Raw genomic sequence first — 17,167 nt, forward strand, 5'->3', positions numbered from 1 at the left:
CCTGGCAGTTACAGGTCTGCCTCTCCTCTGCTTGCTCCCTTTGGTCATTGGGGTTCTTTCCTTGATGCCCTGTCCATCCAGAATCTTCCTTGGGGTATCTCCAGCTCCAGAACTTTCTCTCCCCATTATCAAAATGCTTACATTTTGAAACCTGTAATTTCCCTAGTTGTCTTCTTGATAGATGATAAATTAATGCATCCTGTTCATATATTGTGATGAGCTAATAGCCCTTCTTGATATAGTTGTTTTATATTTTTATTGGTATGTGGGTTGTGCATTTAAGGGTCATCAGGCTTTAATGGTAGAATTAAAATGTCATTACCTACAGGACAGGGAGGGCATTTTAGAATTCTTTTTTATTGATTTGGTTTTTCTTAACTGTGGGTCTTTCAGGTCCTTTTATTTTGGATCATAAAGAGACTCTTTAATTTTTCTTAGAGTTAAGATTGAGATCATTTTTAAAGCAATATGTTCCTATGTGCTTCTGTAACATATCTGCTACACGTGGAAAGAAGGTAGCCAGTGAATATGCAAACAACACAGACACAGTGAGAATTGTAGAGAAGTGCAGATACCTCTTAGCTCTCCCTGGTCTTGGTCAGTGAATTAATCTGTTGTCCAATTTCTGAGACCATCGGTAATTTTAAGCACTTCTCTCTTTAGCCCAGTAATCTTCATCATTAAAAAAAAAAAACAAAAACAAACAAAGAAACAGTCAAACCAAATTAATGGGCCAGTCATGGTGACTCACGCCTGTAATCCCAGCACTACAGGAGGCCGAGGTGGGAGGATCACCTGAGGTCAGGAGTTTGAGACCAGCCTGGCCAACGTGGGGAAACCCCATCTCTATTAAAAATATAAGATTAGCTGGGCATGGTGGCCGGTGCCTTTAGTCCCAGCTACTTGGGAGACTAAGGCAGGAGAATTGCTTGAACCTGGGAAGCGGAGGTTGCAGTGAGCTGAAATCGTGTCACTGCACTCCAGCCTGTGAGACAGAGCGAGACTCCATCTCAAAACAAAAACAAAAACAAACCTAATTCATGGCACATAGTTACTTCGGCTGTTGGTTGCTTTCCCTCTGCCCTTTTGCTCTGGCTAATGTTTTCCCTACCTTTAGTTTCACCCTCTTTTCTTGGTTTTCTCTTTTATCAAGCCCTTATAGAGAAAGGAGAAAAAATAATAACTAAAGTGCCACTCTTATTTTCAAAACTTTTAATCTTTTCCTTTACTGGCATGTGGTGGTGACTCTCCTCCTCCTTCCTTAGGAGAAAGAGAATGTAATCTTTTGTTTATATTGTGGTCTACTTAAAAGTGAGGTTTCTTGCCTTCATTTTAACAGAATCTAGAGGCAGGTCACAGTTTCTATTTCTGAACCTTGAATTTTCCTGGTGACAGCTTTACCAGGACAACCTTTCAAAAATTTGTAAGAGAGATTTATTTAATATTTACTGGGTATGTGTAGTCTGGTGGGAGGTGGGTGCATTCTGTGCCTGTACCATGAGACCACTTTTAAGAGTCAATGACAAAGTGACACTAGTTCTCTTTCAGTGAACTTAGGATGCTCTTGTTCCTTGAAGCCCTAGCTGCACAGCCTCTGGGGAAAGTCTTTGGAGAATAAGGCAGAGGAGGAATGACTTGTACCTGTTAGCCATTTGATTGGGGGCAACAGGGTGCTATGGACCAGTGGTAGCTGAATAACTCTTCTCTGTCCAGTCATGATTATCATGATCATAGTGATATGGTGCCATCAATTCCTGAAAATTCTGCCAAGGGCAGCATAAAAATGTACCTGGGTAAGAGCTTCCCAACTCTGGCAATATAAGAGAGTGGGACAAAGAAGAGGAAGAATGGAGGGAGGGACAAACAGCAGGATTTGGTGACACTCTCAGGAGAAATATTGAGAACACCTACAAGACAAGACACTTATCAGAAGAGGGGGCAGTGAACAACAACACACACACATAGATATGTATAAAATATATATATTTTCCCTTTTGTTTTCTCTTGGGTAGTCTTCACCCACCTTTACTCACATTCAAAGGAGCTCTATGAAATTAGGGCAAACTTGTGTAATTGTATGGTGCTATCTTATAAACTTATCGCTTAAATAAATATGTAAAAATATGTGACTCAGGAGTCACATATTTTTGGAATATGTGAGTGGAAAAGAGCAGAGGACTTGAAGACAAACACAAATTCAGGGGTCAGGGTAGGAGTAAAAGGTTAAAGGAATGCTGAATAGCAGTGTTTGGTAATGATAGAAGAACAGACGCTCAAATGCTCAGAGCTCATAAAGGTAAGTTTTAAAATCAGGAGTTACTGAAAGAAGATGGAGTCAGCATTAGTTTGGCCCACGTGCTTGGCAGTGTGTAAGGGTAATGGGCTGGCTTTCCTTTCCACCTTGTTCTCCCGGGGCGTGTTGTCTGCTTAAGCTGTGAGGTAGAGCTAGCACATTGGACCCCTGTGAGAGCATCTCCTACAGACTTGGGGTGAACTGTTCACTGTCTTGTTGTCCAGGCCATGGGCTTCAGGAGACGGTGACGGTATCTGTGTGCCTCTGCTCAGAAGGTTACTCTCCAGTGACCATGGGCTCCGGCTCAGTGACCTACGTGGACAACATGGCTTGCAGGCTGGCTCGTCTGCTGGTGACGCAGGCCAATCGCCTCACAGCCTGTAGCCACCAGACCCTGCTGACCCCATTTGCCTTGACGGCGGGAGCACTGCCTGCCTTGGATGAGGAGCTCGTGCTGGCTCTGACCCATCTGGAATTGCCTCTAGAGTGGACTGTGTTGGGAAGTTCTTCACTTGAAGGTGGGTCATCACCAGAAAATTCAGATATCCCCTGTGTGTGTCAAGTTCAGAATGTTCCTTATGCTATACTGTCTGTTCCCCTGGGCAGGTTTTCCTGCCCACATTTTACCTGAACCTTGCTGTGATGTGAAGGGGTTCCCTGAGGTCCTGAGCCACTCATCTCTGGGCTGGCTTATGTGACTTGTGCCAGGAGGTGTGCAATAAATGGAAAGGCCTTGTCTCAAGTGGGGAAAAGACTGTTTCTTTATGGTATGCTCTTGAGTCAGCTGCTCTGGGCTGTGGCTCCACTTCCCTTGGAAAGTTTTCTTGCTATGGGAAGAGGACATTGCTGCCCCATTTCCAAATAGGTAGGGTCACTGGACAAGAAAGCTCACGTCGCCAACTTTGTGAAACACTTAGAAGACATGTGACAACATGGGAAACATAACCAATGAATTGACATCTTTGAAAATGTCAGTGTCACCGAGAGCATTTGTGGTACATTTGTACTAGGTTTTGGAGTACTAAAGACCAAATGGACTCTGAATACCAAGTATTTGGAATCTGCATAGGAACATGGCTATAGATGTCATATATAGGCCCATACTAGACATGAGGCTAAACTGATCAATAGATGCTTTTTAAAAATGAAAAAATAAAATCTTATTTTGAGAGCTGGGGTCTCACTGTGTTGCTCAGGCTGAACTTGAACTTCTGACTTCAGTGATCCTTCTGCCTCAGGCTACCAAAGTGCTGGGATTATAGGCATGTACCAACGTGTCCAGCCAATAGCTGCTTTTTATTGGTGATTACAAGTTATATATAATTTTATTGGAAATACACAGATGTTGTTTTGTAATTTATTGAATACAACACATATTGGGTTTTTTTTGTATCGTTCCTGTGTCCTTAGCTTTGTAGTCAGATGATGCTGTTTTTGAGAGTTTCTGCTTCCTGATAAATTCTAGTTGTAAGTTTCAGGTTGGCTTAAATTCGATCATGGATGAGATTAAATGCACTACTCTGGGTAAAGGGGTGTGAGTTTTATAAACAGAATTATAAGGCCGTAAGTCACAAACCAAGAGGATCTCTGTTTCTTTCCTTTAATCAGGGTCACACTAAAACTCTCCTGGGCACTTAAAGACGTCTCTTGTTTTTAAGACCTTGGATAAGGGAAGTCACAAGTCTAGTCCGGCACCGAGCCATGCCTGAATCCTGTGTGCTGCACTCTCCTGTGTGGTGGCTGATTGATACGTATGGCGTAGGCTCCCTGAGGGTGTGGGTGGTGTTTGTTCTGCTCGCTATTATCCCCAAGGACTCAGCAAAGAGATATGAAATATAAGGGGGAGTTGCAGTGATGATACTTGAAAGGTCTTTGGATACAACATTCATTCAACAAATACTTTTTAAAATACAGTATTAATAAAATATTTTAAATAAATTATTTAATAAATGTGCTGTACATTTTTAATTTCTACAATGAGTCACAGTAGTACCTGCTTCATTAGCTGGTTTAGAGACAGGGTCCTCTTGCTCTGTTGCCCAGGCTGGAGGATGGTGGCACAATCATAACTCACTGCAACCTCAAATTCTTGGGCTTATGTGATCCTCCTGCCTCAGCTTCCCAGGTATCGAAGATTACAGGTGTGTGTCACATGCTTGGCTAATTAAATTTTTCTTTTCTTTTTTTTTTAGAGACAGAGTCTTGTTGTATTTCTCAGGCTTGTCTCAAACACCTGGCCTCAAGTGAGCCTCCCACCTCAGCCTCCCCAGTAGCTGGGATTATAGGCACCTGGCTCAACAAATGTTTCTTAAACTCTTGCTATGTGCTAAGCCCTTTTATACAGGGGAATTGCAATAGTAATACTTGATCGTCTGGAGATACACCCTTTCTATCTCACATATGTAAGTGATAGATGACATGTATGATCTATATTAATATATATATAGTATATATAAATTTATATATCTATGATATATATTATCTATATCTAAATATTATATACATATAATGTTTTCTGGCTAAGAAACTTCATTTTCTTAAGTCTCTTGGATTTCTAAAAATATTTCTAACTATAATATTGGAGGGTGGCTTTTTCTGGGCAGGGGGGGCGCGGATCCATTTTGACAAAGACACAAAGGTTTCATGATTTCCCTTAAGTAAAGGAAGAGCATCACAGCCTCATGCAGGGGCAGAAGCAGGTCAGTCCCACAGCTCCTCCTCAGGCCAGCAAGTCTCAGCACAGCAGCTTGGTGTCTACAGCAGTTTAATTTGTGCCTCTGAAAAATTACAAATTATTGAAGGTCATGGAACCTCATAACTGCACATGAATAGCTTAAACTAAGGGTCTCCACAATGGAATTCATGTTACCCACATTTTATTTATTTTTCATGTCGATATTTAGAAATACATTAATACTCTCTAGTATTTAATCTGTGGATTGCCATAATACAAGCATACAATTTTCCATGCTGGGCATGCCTGCTCAAAGTTATTTTTGCTGGTGGAGATACATGAAAAAGTAAGTTTGGAGAACACTGAGCTAAACCCCAAGTTGTCAAGGGTCATCCTATTGCCATTTTCATTACTATTTGGGTATACATTCTTGTTTGCCAAGCTTTTAGCTGTCATGGACTTTGATTTATCTATATTTTTATAACAGACAGATTTATGTCACGAGGAGGTCCTTTCTGTCCCCACTGTCAGTATTTATACGTAATATATGTATTTTCATGAGAGAAAAATTGGAGCAGTTTCTTTTCATGGTAAAACACTTTTCTATTCTAGTGTCCTAGTTGTTAAGAATGTGTGCTGTGGAGCCAGGTTCAAATCCTGACCTTGTTACCTCCTGGCTGTGAGACCTGGGCAAGATATTTTAGTTCTGGTGCTGCACATTTTTAATTTCTACAATGAGGCATAGTAGTACCTGCTTTGTTAGCTGGTTGTGATGATTTAATTAGATAATGTATGGTAAGACCTCTAGAAGAGTATCTGAACATATTAAGTTTTCAGTAAGAGGTGATGTTGGTATGTGCATGTGAATAAATTTTCATATATAGAGTGTATTGTATGTACTTATATGTGCATAGGTAGAAAGCAGATACAATTGGTTTGGACACATGAAGCTAAAGGCAAAGTATAAAATCCTGGTATTTAAGTAATTCTTTGCAAATTTCTAGGAATGTTTCTAGACTTTCTCTAAAGGCAGTTTATAGTATTTGAGGTAACATTGTCTGCAGCCTAGACTTGTAGTGTAGCTTTTTTACAACATCAGTGTCAAGCGACAGGGTTAATGCTCATGTTTGAAGCTGAATTTTAATCTGAAAGTTATGACCATCTTATGAGATTTCATTCAGCCCGCCATGTGTTTAAATCTCTGTGTCTGCCTTTTCACACCTCAGTTCTGTCATGTATGTATGTAGGGGCTCATATATGGATAATGGCTAAGTTTAGATTGGTAGGCCTTAACAGATGTATTTATCAGTACATTTCTGTCAAAATTATTCCACATTAAAAAACAAATTGGGCAGTTAGATGAGTAGATTGAAATATAAATTCTTCTGTGTTTTAATTTTGTACTTCAGAAATTGTATTAGATACTAGGTAGAAGGAAAACGTGGAGTTTTTATTGTATTTACTAAACTAAGTAGTTGGACATAAATTAATCATTTTATAGTTGGGAATAAACAAAAGTATTTGGTGAAGGACTAACATTGATGCCCTAGATTAACTGGATTATATTAGATTTTTACAATGCACACGTATACTCTATGGATGTATTTTGACTCATTGCCTATTCATAACCATTTGGTGGGCTTCTACTAATCTTGAGCTGTTTGGGTTTGTTTTTTGTTGTGCTTTTAATTTAATAGAGTTTTAATCTAAGCAGTTTAAAAACTCATGTGCTTATACATCTTTTTTAGTATACATATTTTATTTGTATTGCTTGTCTTGAGGTAGATAAATTGTAATAATGATGTGAGAAATAAACTGTGACATTGGACCCACTGGAAGTTATAATGTATTAGTGGCAGTGGCATCACAGGTGGAAAACAATTTCTTTCCTAGCAATTATTTCTTCCAGTACTTGTCCAAAAATTATTTTAATACTCAGTGTTCACTCTTATTAAAAATTTTTGGTGTTTATTTATTTATGATTTATTCAAATATAAATAGATCTTACCGAATGAGTATTCATTGATTTCTATAATGACTTTGTCTTGGAAGAGTGATCAAAACCCTTCTGCGACACATTACTGTATTCTTTGCATTTTGTAATAAACTTCTTATTTTTTTTTACCTTGTCAATCATTGAGAGTTATGAGGAAGGACTGGGAACCTGGAAAAAGGCCAGAGTCTGAGTGGAGCATGGATCTTGTAACAAAAAGCAGAGCCTTCTTTCAGCCCTGTGTCTTACCCGTCATTAGTCACAATGCAACTTCATTATGTGTTCGAGGAAAGGAAATATCCCAGATTTTATTTAATTTTAGACCATAAATAAAATTGGATTTCTAGTTCATAAAATTATGACCATTCCTTTTATGAAATAGCATTCATAATAGTGCCTTGTTCAGGGTCTCAGAAGCTCAAATTTGGAGTAAAGCATTGAATAGTAATGTAATTATTCAACAGAATCTCACAATTTAATTTAATTTTTTTTTTGTTTTGAGGTTTTTGCTTGTTTGTTTTTTGGGCAGAAATCTTTTCTCAGAGATTTGTATAATTTTGACAATTAGGTTAACTGGGATAACACATTCTGATGTTTTATGTGTTGATGCTCAGATGACTTTGGAGTTGAAAGCCTCCCCGACCTTCCTGCTCCATCAAACTACCTTCCTTTACTTGTGTTCCCAGTAGCTTGACATGTCTGGCAAGCACCAAGCTTGCCAGCACCAGTGAGGGGATGCCATGTGGGTAAAGAACCCAAGGGGGACCACAAGTGGCATCTGCAAAGACAGATGGCATCATTCCTGTGAACACAGTAGCTTCTCTCCTAACCTATGGAGTAGGTCGAGCTTGTCCTGGTTAGGTTTTCTAATTTAAGAGAAAAATAAAGCCTAGATCCTTAAAAAAACAAAGAGGTCATATAAAGAATATTTCTCATATATGTTTACACTTACAAACAAATATATAACAGTTTGGAAGACTCAAGATATTTTTTGCCAGAGTAAATTACTATTATTTTGAAAAATGAACTTGGACTCTTCCAGTTGTCTAGGTAAAAGTAGTTCATAGGATCAAAGGTCTCCTAACAAGCAGAAGTTCTTCTGCTCATTATGGAACAGGTGGATTCTTTGTTATATCAATCATAAAAAATAACCAAACCTGTTTGTTTATTTATTTATTTATTTTGAGACAAAGCCTCACTCTGTTGCCCAGGCTGGAGTACAGTGGCATGATCTTGGCTCACTGTGACCTCTGCCTCCTGGGTTCCAATGGTTCTCCTGCCTCAGCCTCCTGAGTAGCTGGGACTACAGGTGTGTGCCACCGTGCCTGGCCAATTTTTGTATTTTTAGTAGAGATGGGGTTTCACCATGTTGGCCAGGCTGGTCTCGAACTCCTGGCCTCAAGTTATCCACCTGCCTCGGCCTCACAAAGTGCCAAACCTGGTTTTGTAAAGGTGCTACCATGAATTGAATCTGCAGGGAAAAAATATTAAAATATTTAACAAAACAAAGCATTGCCTGGTAGATTGCTTTGTCAAGTTTAAGAGTTAAGCTTTTCTCCTGCCTTTGTAATTGGTTCTATGAGTGAAAGAAAATTTTAAAGTAAGCCAATTGAACTTTTGGAACTCTTCTACAGGAATGTTTTGGACTTAAACACAGCTGATGTATTTAGAGGATCAGCTTCTCATTCTCATTCTGTGGGTCTATGGTTGGTTGGAGAGCTGTCCCCAAAGAAAACCAACTAGTGGAACTAGTAGAACCCATTGAGGGTGGCTTAGAGAATTTAATATTTTAATTATTTATTCCAAAAATCAGATTAAGAGTACACTCCTTAACTTGCAATAGCACCAATAGAGTTATAACAACCACAACAGATTTAAACTTGAATCCAGAAATTAGAGAAATGATTCATTAGTTGCAAGGACAAATCCAAGTACAAGTCACAGCATAATGAGTAGTAAGTTAAAGGAAATATAGAAAACCTTGTCACGGCCCATACGTGTAATGTATAGGTAAAGTAATGTGATGCTTTACTATGGAGAAGGGTCGTTAGTGTAACGCTCTGCTCTTGCCTTAATAGGGTCTTCATAAATTAGTTCCTTTTGAAGGAGAATGTTTGTTTTTCTATGCTTTACACATAATGGAAAGAAAAGGAAAAGAATTGCAGAGGCCCGAAAGACTTTAGAAGAAAGTTTGTAAGAGTTAGGGTTATCTAGCAGTTCTTTTTTTTCCCCTAAATTTATTATTTTTTTAATTTCAGCAGCTTTTTGGGAAACAGTAGATGTTTGGTCCAGCAGTTCTTAAAATGTGTCTTGATTGTTTGGTGTTCACTTAAGAAGTTTAAAAAGCAGTTTTAATATTGCTTCTTATCTGCAGGAAAAGCCATTACATAGGAATTAACAGTTCATTACAAAAGAGTGGATGGGAACTACTCATTTTATGTGACAGCCACATCTTGCTTCAAGTCACATACCCTGAACTTTCTAGGCAACAAGAGAAGGGAATGTGTGGCCTAGCAATATTTGACAGAGAAAAATATCTGTTTCTCTTTCTTTGAATAGAGAAAAGAGATCTGTAGCCAGTAGGAAGCAAGATTTGTTTAATGATTGAAATGGAGCGTGGCTTGTGTTTTTATCTTTGAATACTGTCTGCTGGCCGTAGATATAGAAAGAAAATAGAGCAAGGCCCCAGAGCCTGGCACTGTGGGTTGGCCTGATGACTGCACTGTGTCCGGGTCTTACTAACCAGAGAAGGGTAAACTGATTTATGAGACTTACTTGCTGGCCCACAGACGAGGTGAAATGTCAGCTTTGTTACTCTGCTGTAAAGCTGTGTACTGGACGACAAGTTTGAAATAACATTAGCTGAAACACCAGTGGGTAGGAAACCCATAAAGGACAGGTTTATTACAAAATACAGGAAATACAAGTTTCTGGGTTTTTGTTTTTTAATTTTGAAATCAATACATTATGGATAACAACTGATTCTGGGGTTTTGTATGTTTCTCTTGGAAATCTTGACATTTTTCAAGGGATTGTGTACATACTCAGTATTGCTGTCTGGCCTTCTGTCACTTCTGATAGTATCTAATTAGACAAACATCTCTACATCTTTTCTGACATTTCAAGCTGGTAGTATACTCTTTCTGTTGCTAAGGCAACTCACTGGATGAATACTAGGGGTGGAGAGAATGTTCTTTAGATCCTATGGCACTTGTTACGATGGTAAATTGATAAAATTGTTTTACAATCCTCAGCACTATATATATATATATGTATATTATTTGTGAAGTTTTAAATCCTTAATTTTAAAATATCTTCTTTGTCTTACCTTCCTTTTGTAGTTTTTAATTTTTGAGGAATGTGTTTTCTGGCAGTAAAGAATTTAATATAGAATTAAACTTCTAAGGAAAAGGACTCCTCTCCCCCCAATCATTTGAATTCATTTTTCAGTTTAAGTAGGTAAACTCTTATTGAACACATTCTCTGTTTAAGGTACTACATGTTCAATAAGAAACAGCAGCTTCAACTCTTCCTTAAAAAATAAGCTTCCTACTTTTGTCTGGCCACAATGGCCCTCATACTGGAATAGAGAATTACGCACTTACTCTCACTTCTGGGAAATAGAACGTAGAGTTGGATTCAGGTCACTTTCTCTCCCTCAATTATAATTTTCAAGAACAAAAAATGTAAAGGGAAGCCAACAGCCTACCCTAATGTGCTTCCCAAAGCATTCGGGACTGTAGAAGGTTTTGAAGTCCCGTTCTTGGCTTACCTCCTCTGGGGCTTTTCTCCTCTTAAAACGTAGCAGGATGCATATAGCAGTTTTTGCTTGCACGCAGGGGATTAAAACTGAATTTAAAAAATGACAGTAACCAAGGAATATCTTCATAACCTTGAAGGAAAAACTTAAAATTTTGCTATTCTCATAGATTTCTTAATAGGATTTGAATGCTGGCAGTTGTCCTTGTACTATTTTATCTACAAACCAAATGAAACATTGGTTTGTAGAGAAAACACTGGTTTTAAAACTAGCGATGTTTGGAGGTTAAAATCCCCACGATTGAAAAAGTTGGGTAGGAGAGATCTGGGGAGCACAGTGAGGCAGGGAGTCAGAAAAGATGGTACATTCTTAGGGAAGTGACTAATTGTGCATCCTGTTGCAAAGTCCTCTTTACTTGGCCCAGTGTTGTTTAAGAGGCCTTGTCTTGACTCTCTCAGATATAAGCCTTGGTGTGGGGATGAAGCTGTATAGATAGAAACCTCAAAAAATATTCTGTAATCCTACCCTAGGTCCCCACATACCTACTGTCCTCTTCCACACCTATAACTGCAGTTGCTTTACTTTGCAAGTTTGACATGAGAATGTATGTGTGCTGTGAGTAGCGACACATCAGGTCAATATCTGGAGGAGAGAAGAAGCATGAGTGACGGGCGTTAGCCTGGGTCCTTAGAATTCGCTCAGCTCGGGTTCCTTCTGCTTATTTTCCCCTCACTCTCAATTTGTTGACCTTTTTTTTTCTTTTTTTTTTTTTTTTTTAAGATGGAGTCTCACTGTATTGCCCAGGCTGGTCTCAGACTTCTGGGCTCAAGTGATTCTCTTTCCTTATCCTCCCAAGTAACTGGGACTATAGGTGTGTGCCACCACAACTAGGTAATCTTTTTGGGCTCAAATGATCCTCCTACCTCAGCCTCTGAGTAGCTGGGACTACAGGCACGAGCCACCACACCTGGCTGGTTCTCTTTTCTTGCCCTCTTTAAAAAAAATCTATTTTGAGGCTGGGCGTGGTGGCTCACACCTGTAATCCCAGCAGTTTGGGAGGCTCAGGTGGGTGGATCACTTGAGGTCAGGAGTTCAAGACCAGCCTGACCAATATGGTGAAACCGTGTCTTTACTAAAAATACAAAAATTAGCCAGGCGTGGTGGCACATGCCTGTAGTCCCAGCTACTTGGGAGGCTGAGGCAGGAGAATTGCATGAACCCAGGAGATGGAGGTTGCGGTGAGCCAAGATCGCACCACTGCACTCCAACCTGGGTGACAAAGCAAGACTCCCTCTCAAACAACAACAACAACAACAACAACAACAACAAAAATCTATTTTGAGCTTTTTATTCTTGTATAAATTTTTCTTCACTACTCCCATCTTCCCATCTGCAGTTTATAGTAGGAGATACAAGTATATATGGTATTATATGAGTCAATCCTTGATTTTTAAAAAGTAGTCCCCAGTTCTTATAGTATATGACTCTCCTATGTTTCTTGTCAAAACTTTTAATTTTTATAGTCTTGATTTTTTTGTTGTTGATTTTAATGTATTTTTCCTTGACAAGTACATGAGATATATCACTGCAGTTGAGGCCAATTCAGGCCATCCTTTGTATAATAGGAGGCATAATAGTTAAGAACTTGAGTTTTGGAGGTAGAAAAATCTAGGTTCAAATCCTTCATGTTCCATATACTACTTAAGTGAGCCTGAGCAATTGCATAATTATGTCAAGGGTTAGTTTCTGCCCCTATAAAATAAGGATAATAATAGTATATACATCATAGAATGACTGTCAGGATTAAATGAGATAATGCATATAAAGTGCTGAATAAAGGTTAGCTCTTTATAGAAACAAGAAAGGTAACATCCTTATAGTCACTGACACTGAGTAAGAATGAAAGAAATGTGGTGTGGAGGTTCATTTCTTTTTTTCATTCATGGATAATCGTTGCCCATCTGTATTCCTGGTTGACTTTTTTCCAACCTCCCCTTCCTCCCTCAAGATATGGCAGCACCTTTTATACCGATTTCCTGTTTGGTTTATCCCATTTACCTTCCTCTTCTAGTCTCACCAGAATATCCCTTGTGGATTGTGCCTTACTGGTGAAGGAAAGGATGAAATTATCCAGTGAAGCTGTAGCTCATACCCAAAGAGTATAATATTTCTAAATCTGGGACTTTGGACACAAGACACTGGCTTCCAGTGCAAGGGCACTGAGTGGACCCTGCCTGGCTGTAGGCGAATGGCCAGTTTCCTGGTTGTGTTTGAAGGCAGACTACCAATGCAGACTTCAAAGCGCCATCTGCGAGGCATGATGAGTCCACACTTTTTCTGCTTGTCCATAATAAAATTAGACTGCAATGTATTTTCATTTGTCTCCCAAACAAAACAGGGTCCCTGGAGAGTCAAGTGGGAGGGCGTCTGAGAATTCTAGCTCGTCTGGGGTGGAAGGGGAGTTCTTGCAGAAGAGTGCCTGCACACAGTTGGCTATCAGCAAATATCTGTTGGGTGAATGAATGGTGGAGTTGAATCATAGCCTTGAAGCAACATTAACAAATGGAAGAAAAATCGATACAGGCTGAAAAGGAGGAGGTATGCCATAATTGCTACTTACAACACCTAATGACCGCCTGCTGCCCGAAGCATGGGATTACAGCACATTTGTCTTAATAGCACATCTGGTATGCTACACTGATGCAATTACAGGGCCGGTAAGCAGGGAGCTAGCTCCTTGCAATTATGCCCTTAAATTGTAACCAGAGGAAAATTGTTTTCAAACATACCACATATCTATTTAGTGACTGTTTATTGTAGTTTTTTGTATTAAAAAGATCAGAGAAATGTGTAAAACTGCTTAGTCCCCCCAATACTGGCATTTATAGTTCTTGAGAGCCCTGTCCCAATTTGTTATTTTCATTACAGCCCCCTCGCAATCCCAGGTAGTAGGCTGGGCAGATATCATGTCCGTTTTACAGATCAAGCAACTTGAAACTTGAGAATTAAATGGCTTTCCATTTCATTCTAGCTGTTAGCTGAAGGCTTGGTATGTGTTCAAATCCAGAGCTTGGAATCCTTGGTATCCCCACCTTTGCACCATACAGTGTTGTATCTGGATTCTTAATGTCTTATACTGGTGGCTACATGCATAATTTAGTTTGGAAATATCCCCAGAATGTGAAGGTCAAAAATTGAGTTGCCATCTTGAAATTCTGATAAAGACTTTTTAAAGTTGCAACTGATTTAGTACTCATTCCACAAGCTAAAATAAAGTATATCTTGCCAATATGAGATGCAAAATCCAGGAAGTACCTTCCAGTGTTATACATCACTATGTGAATTTTCTGGAATGAAAGTGTGTGTGATGGGTGTTTTCCCAGATTATTTTCAGGTGATCTTCAGCCGGGGGTGGTTGTAATATGAGTGTCTCGACTGTGCTGAAGCAGAAAAGAAGTTTTAGGGAGCAAAAATCTGCCATTATGCTTGTTTCAGTCCTCCTCCTCTACCTTTTGGGCTTATGATCCAGCCATGCCCACCATGTTGGTCTCATGCTCTGTAGAACGTCCTGATTTCATGTCTTTCTTATGAGTGTATTTGTATATGCAATTGCTATCTTGGACTCACCAACCTCTGATCTCCTGTATAAAAGGCTGATTTGTTTATCATGCCAGAGCTCTGAGTAGGCTGTGTAAATGGAAGATGCTCTAAGGCACAACCCCTTTCTCATTCTCATTGAGAATCCTGAAAACATCTTAAAGATTGTGTATGATACCCATGCCAAATTCTCTCTTCTGCTTTCCATGTAAATTTTTGATAATTTTTTTTTCATTGTACTTTTTGTTCATCATTTTTGGCATTTTATAAATATCTGTAAATTTTCATATCATGATACATGATGTAGGTTGAATTAATTTAACATGCAGATTAGTTTTCTTGTAGTCCAGACAGTTTCCTTACTTCTATTCACACTCTTTGTGTCTAGAGCTACAAATAATGAACTAAGCCTAGAGCTGTAGTTCATCACATAGTGATTTCATGGGCCAGATATTTATAGACAGTACCTGATTTATGATGGTTTGATTTATGATTTTGATTTTATCATTGTGTAAAAGCTGATGGTGTGAAAGCAATATACATTCAGTAGAAAGCGTACTTCAAATTTTGAATTTTGACCTTTTCCTGGGCTAGCCATATGCAGTATGATGCTCTTGTGATGCTAGACAGTAATGGCGAGCCACAGCTCCCAGTCAACCAGCCACACAATCACAAGAGTAATCAGTCAATACTCCACAGTGCATTGCGTGGCCAGTGGTTTTTGGATATTATGTTTTGTGTTTGGCCATCCCATCATATTTACAAAACACCTATTTTCAACTTACACTATTTTCTACTTATGACTGGTTTATTGAGATATAATTCCATCATGAGTCAAAGAGTATCTGTATTTTATTCTGAACAAAAGTAAGCTAGCTGTATGCTTCGCAAGGGCAGGGACCACCACACCCATCTTTGTATCCACAGGGCCTGACAGATAATAATGGTCTCATCAATGTTTGTCTACTGAATGACTTAGATGAACAAATTGAGACTTGTATGAATACATATGTGGCTTTGGAAATCAGAATGGAACTTATTTTAATAAGTTGAATTTAATGTGAATTTAAAAAAATTAGTCTTCTAAAAATGTATTGTGTTGAATACATTTCAATGGCTCCACTCAGGTGTTGTGAAACATTACTTAGCCCTAAAAAATATAAGTACTTCTGAATTGACTTGTATTGAAAAATATTATTTGCTTCTAGATTATTGTATCCATCACATTTTAGCTTTAATATTTTGCTAAATGTTTAAGTGCTTTCCTGGTTTAGCAGTAAGTAATGTAGATTAAAAATCACTTTTAAGACTCACAGAAAACTCTTTTTGTTGTTCTTTGGTAAAATCTTATATGTAATAGATCTTAATTAAGAGCTGACTGGGTAGGCTGTGTTATAAAAGGAAGATATAGGTTTGCATATTGCTAACCACTTATTTATTTAAATTAGCAGATCCCAACTCTGGCTTTGCATTGGAATCACTTAGAATCTTTGGAAAAGTGTGATGCCTTGGCTCTGCCCCAGAAGTTCTGATTTAATTTTTCTGGAGAGGACCTTGAACATCAGTCTTATTAAAAAATAATAAAATAAGTTAAATAATTAACCAAGGTCTCCAGAACTCACAATTGCTGCTAGAGGAAATGTAAGTTATTACAACCATTCTGGAAAACACAGCAGCATTATCTAATACATTTAGAGAAACTAGTATCTCATAGCAAATCCGTTCCACAGCAATTCCATTCCTACCTATAAACCCTAGCAAGAAAACATGCTGATATGGTTTGGCTGTGTCCCCACCCAAATCTCATCTTGAATTGTAACTCCCACAATTCCTACATGTCATGAGAGAAACTGGTGGGAGGTGATTGAATTATGGGGGTGGGTCTTTCCCATACTGTACTTATGATAGTGAATGAGTCTCATGAGATCTGATGGTTTTTAAAATGGGAGTTTCCCTGCACACTCTCTCTCTCTTGCCGCCACCATGTAAGAAGTGCCTTTTGCCTTCTGCCATGATTGCTAGGTCTCCCTAGCCACATGGAATTGTAAGTCCATTAAACCTCTTTTGTAAATTGCCCAGTCTCAGGTATGTTTTTATCAGTAGTATGAAAATGGATTAATACGGTAAATTGGTACCAGTAGAGTGGGGTGCTGCTGAGCGGATACCTGAAAATGTGGAAGCAACTTTGGAACTGGGTAACAGGCAGGGGTTGGAACAGTTTGGAGGGCTCAGAAGAGGACAGGAAAATGTGCAAAAGTTTGGAACTTCCTAGAGACTTATTGAATGGCTTTGCCCAAAACGATGATAGCAATATGGACAATAAAGTCCAGGCTGAGATAGTCTCAGATGGAAATGAGAAACTTGTTGAGAACTGGAACAAAGGTTACATTTTAGCAAAGAGACTGACAGCATTTTGCTCCTGTTCTAGAGATTCATGGAATTTTGAACTTGAGAGTCATGATTTAGGGCATCTGGTGGAAGAAATTTCTAAGCAGCAAAGCCTTCAAGAAGTGACTTGGGTGTTGTTAAAGGCATTCAGTTTTATAATGGAAGCAGAGCATAAAAGATTGGAAAATTTGCAGCCTGACAGTGCGATAGAAAAGAAAATCCCATTTTCCGAGGAGAAATTCAAGCTGGCTGCAGAAATTTGCATAAGTAATGAAGAACTGAATATTAATCCCCAAGACAATGGAGAAAATGTCTCCAGGGCATGTCAGAGGTCTTCATGGGAGACCCTCCCATCACAGTCCCAGAGGCCTAGGAGAAAATCGTTTCATGGGCTGGGCCCAGGGTTCCCATATTGTGCAGTCTAGGGACTTGGTGCCTGGCATCCCAGCTGCTCCAGCTGTA

The 17,167-nt window shown here is 39.0% G+C and overlaps 1 protein-coding gene across 7 annotated transcripts in view; it reads left to right on the forward strand.

Annotated features, from left to right (window-relative positions):
• The window catches only part of ARHGEF28 (Rho guanine nucleotide exchange factor 28), a 313,068-nt gene that overhangs the window by 127,917 nt on the left and 167,984 nt on the right, over positions 1-17,167 (forward strand). For 4 of the 7 annotated variants that reach the window (XM_078004863.1, XM_015140272.3, XM_078004861.1 and 1 more), the window contains one exon: positions 2,518-2,811. The exons of the other annotated variants lie outside the window; for them this stretch is intronic. In XM_078004863.1, the coding sequence (XP_077860989.1) occupies positions 2,518-2,811 (294 nt within the window). The remainder of the gene's footprint in view (positions 1-2,517; positions 2,812-17,167) is intronic. 7 annotated transcript variants of the gene reach the window in all.

Source organism: Macaca mulatta, chromosome 6 (genome assembly GCF_049350105.2).
Source record: "Macaca mulatta isolate MMU2019108-1 chromosome 6, T2T-MMU8v2.0, whole genome shotgun sequence".
Classification (NCBI taxonomy): Eukaryota; Metazoa; Chordata; class Mammalia; order Primates; family Cercopithecidae; genus Macaca; species Macaca mulatta.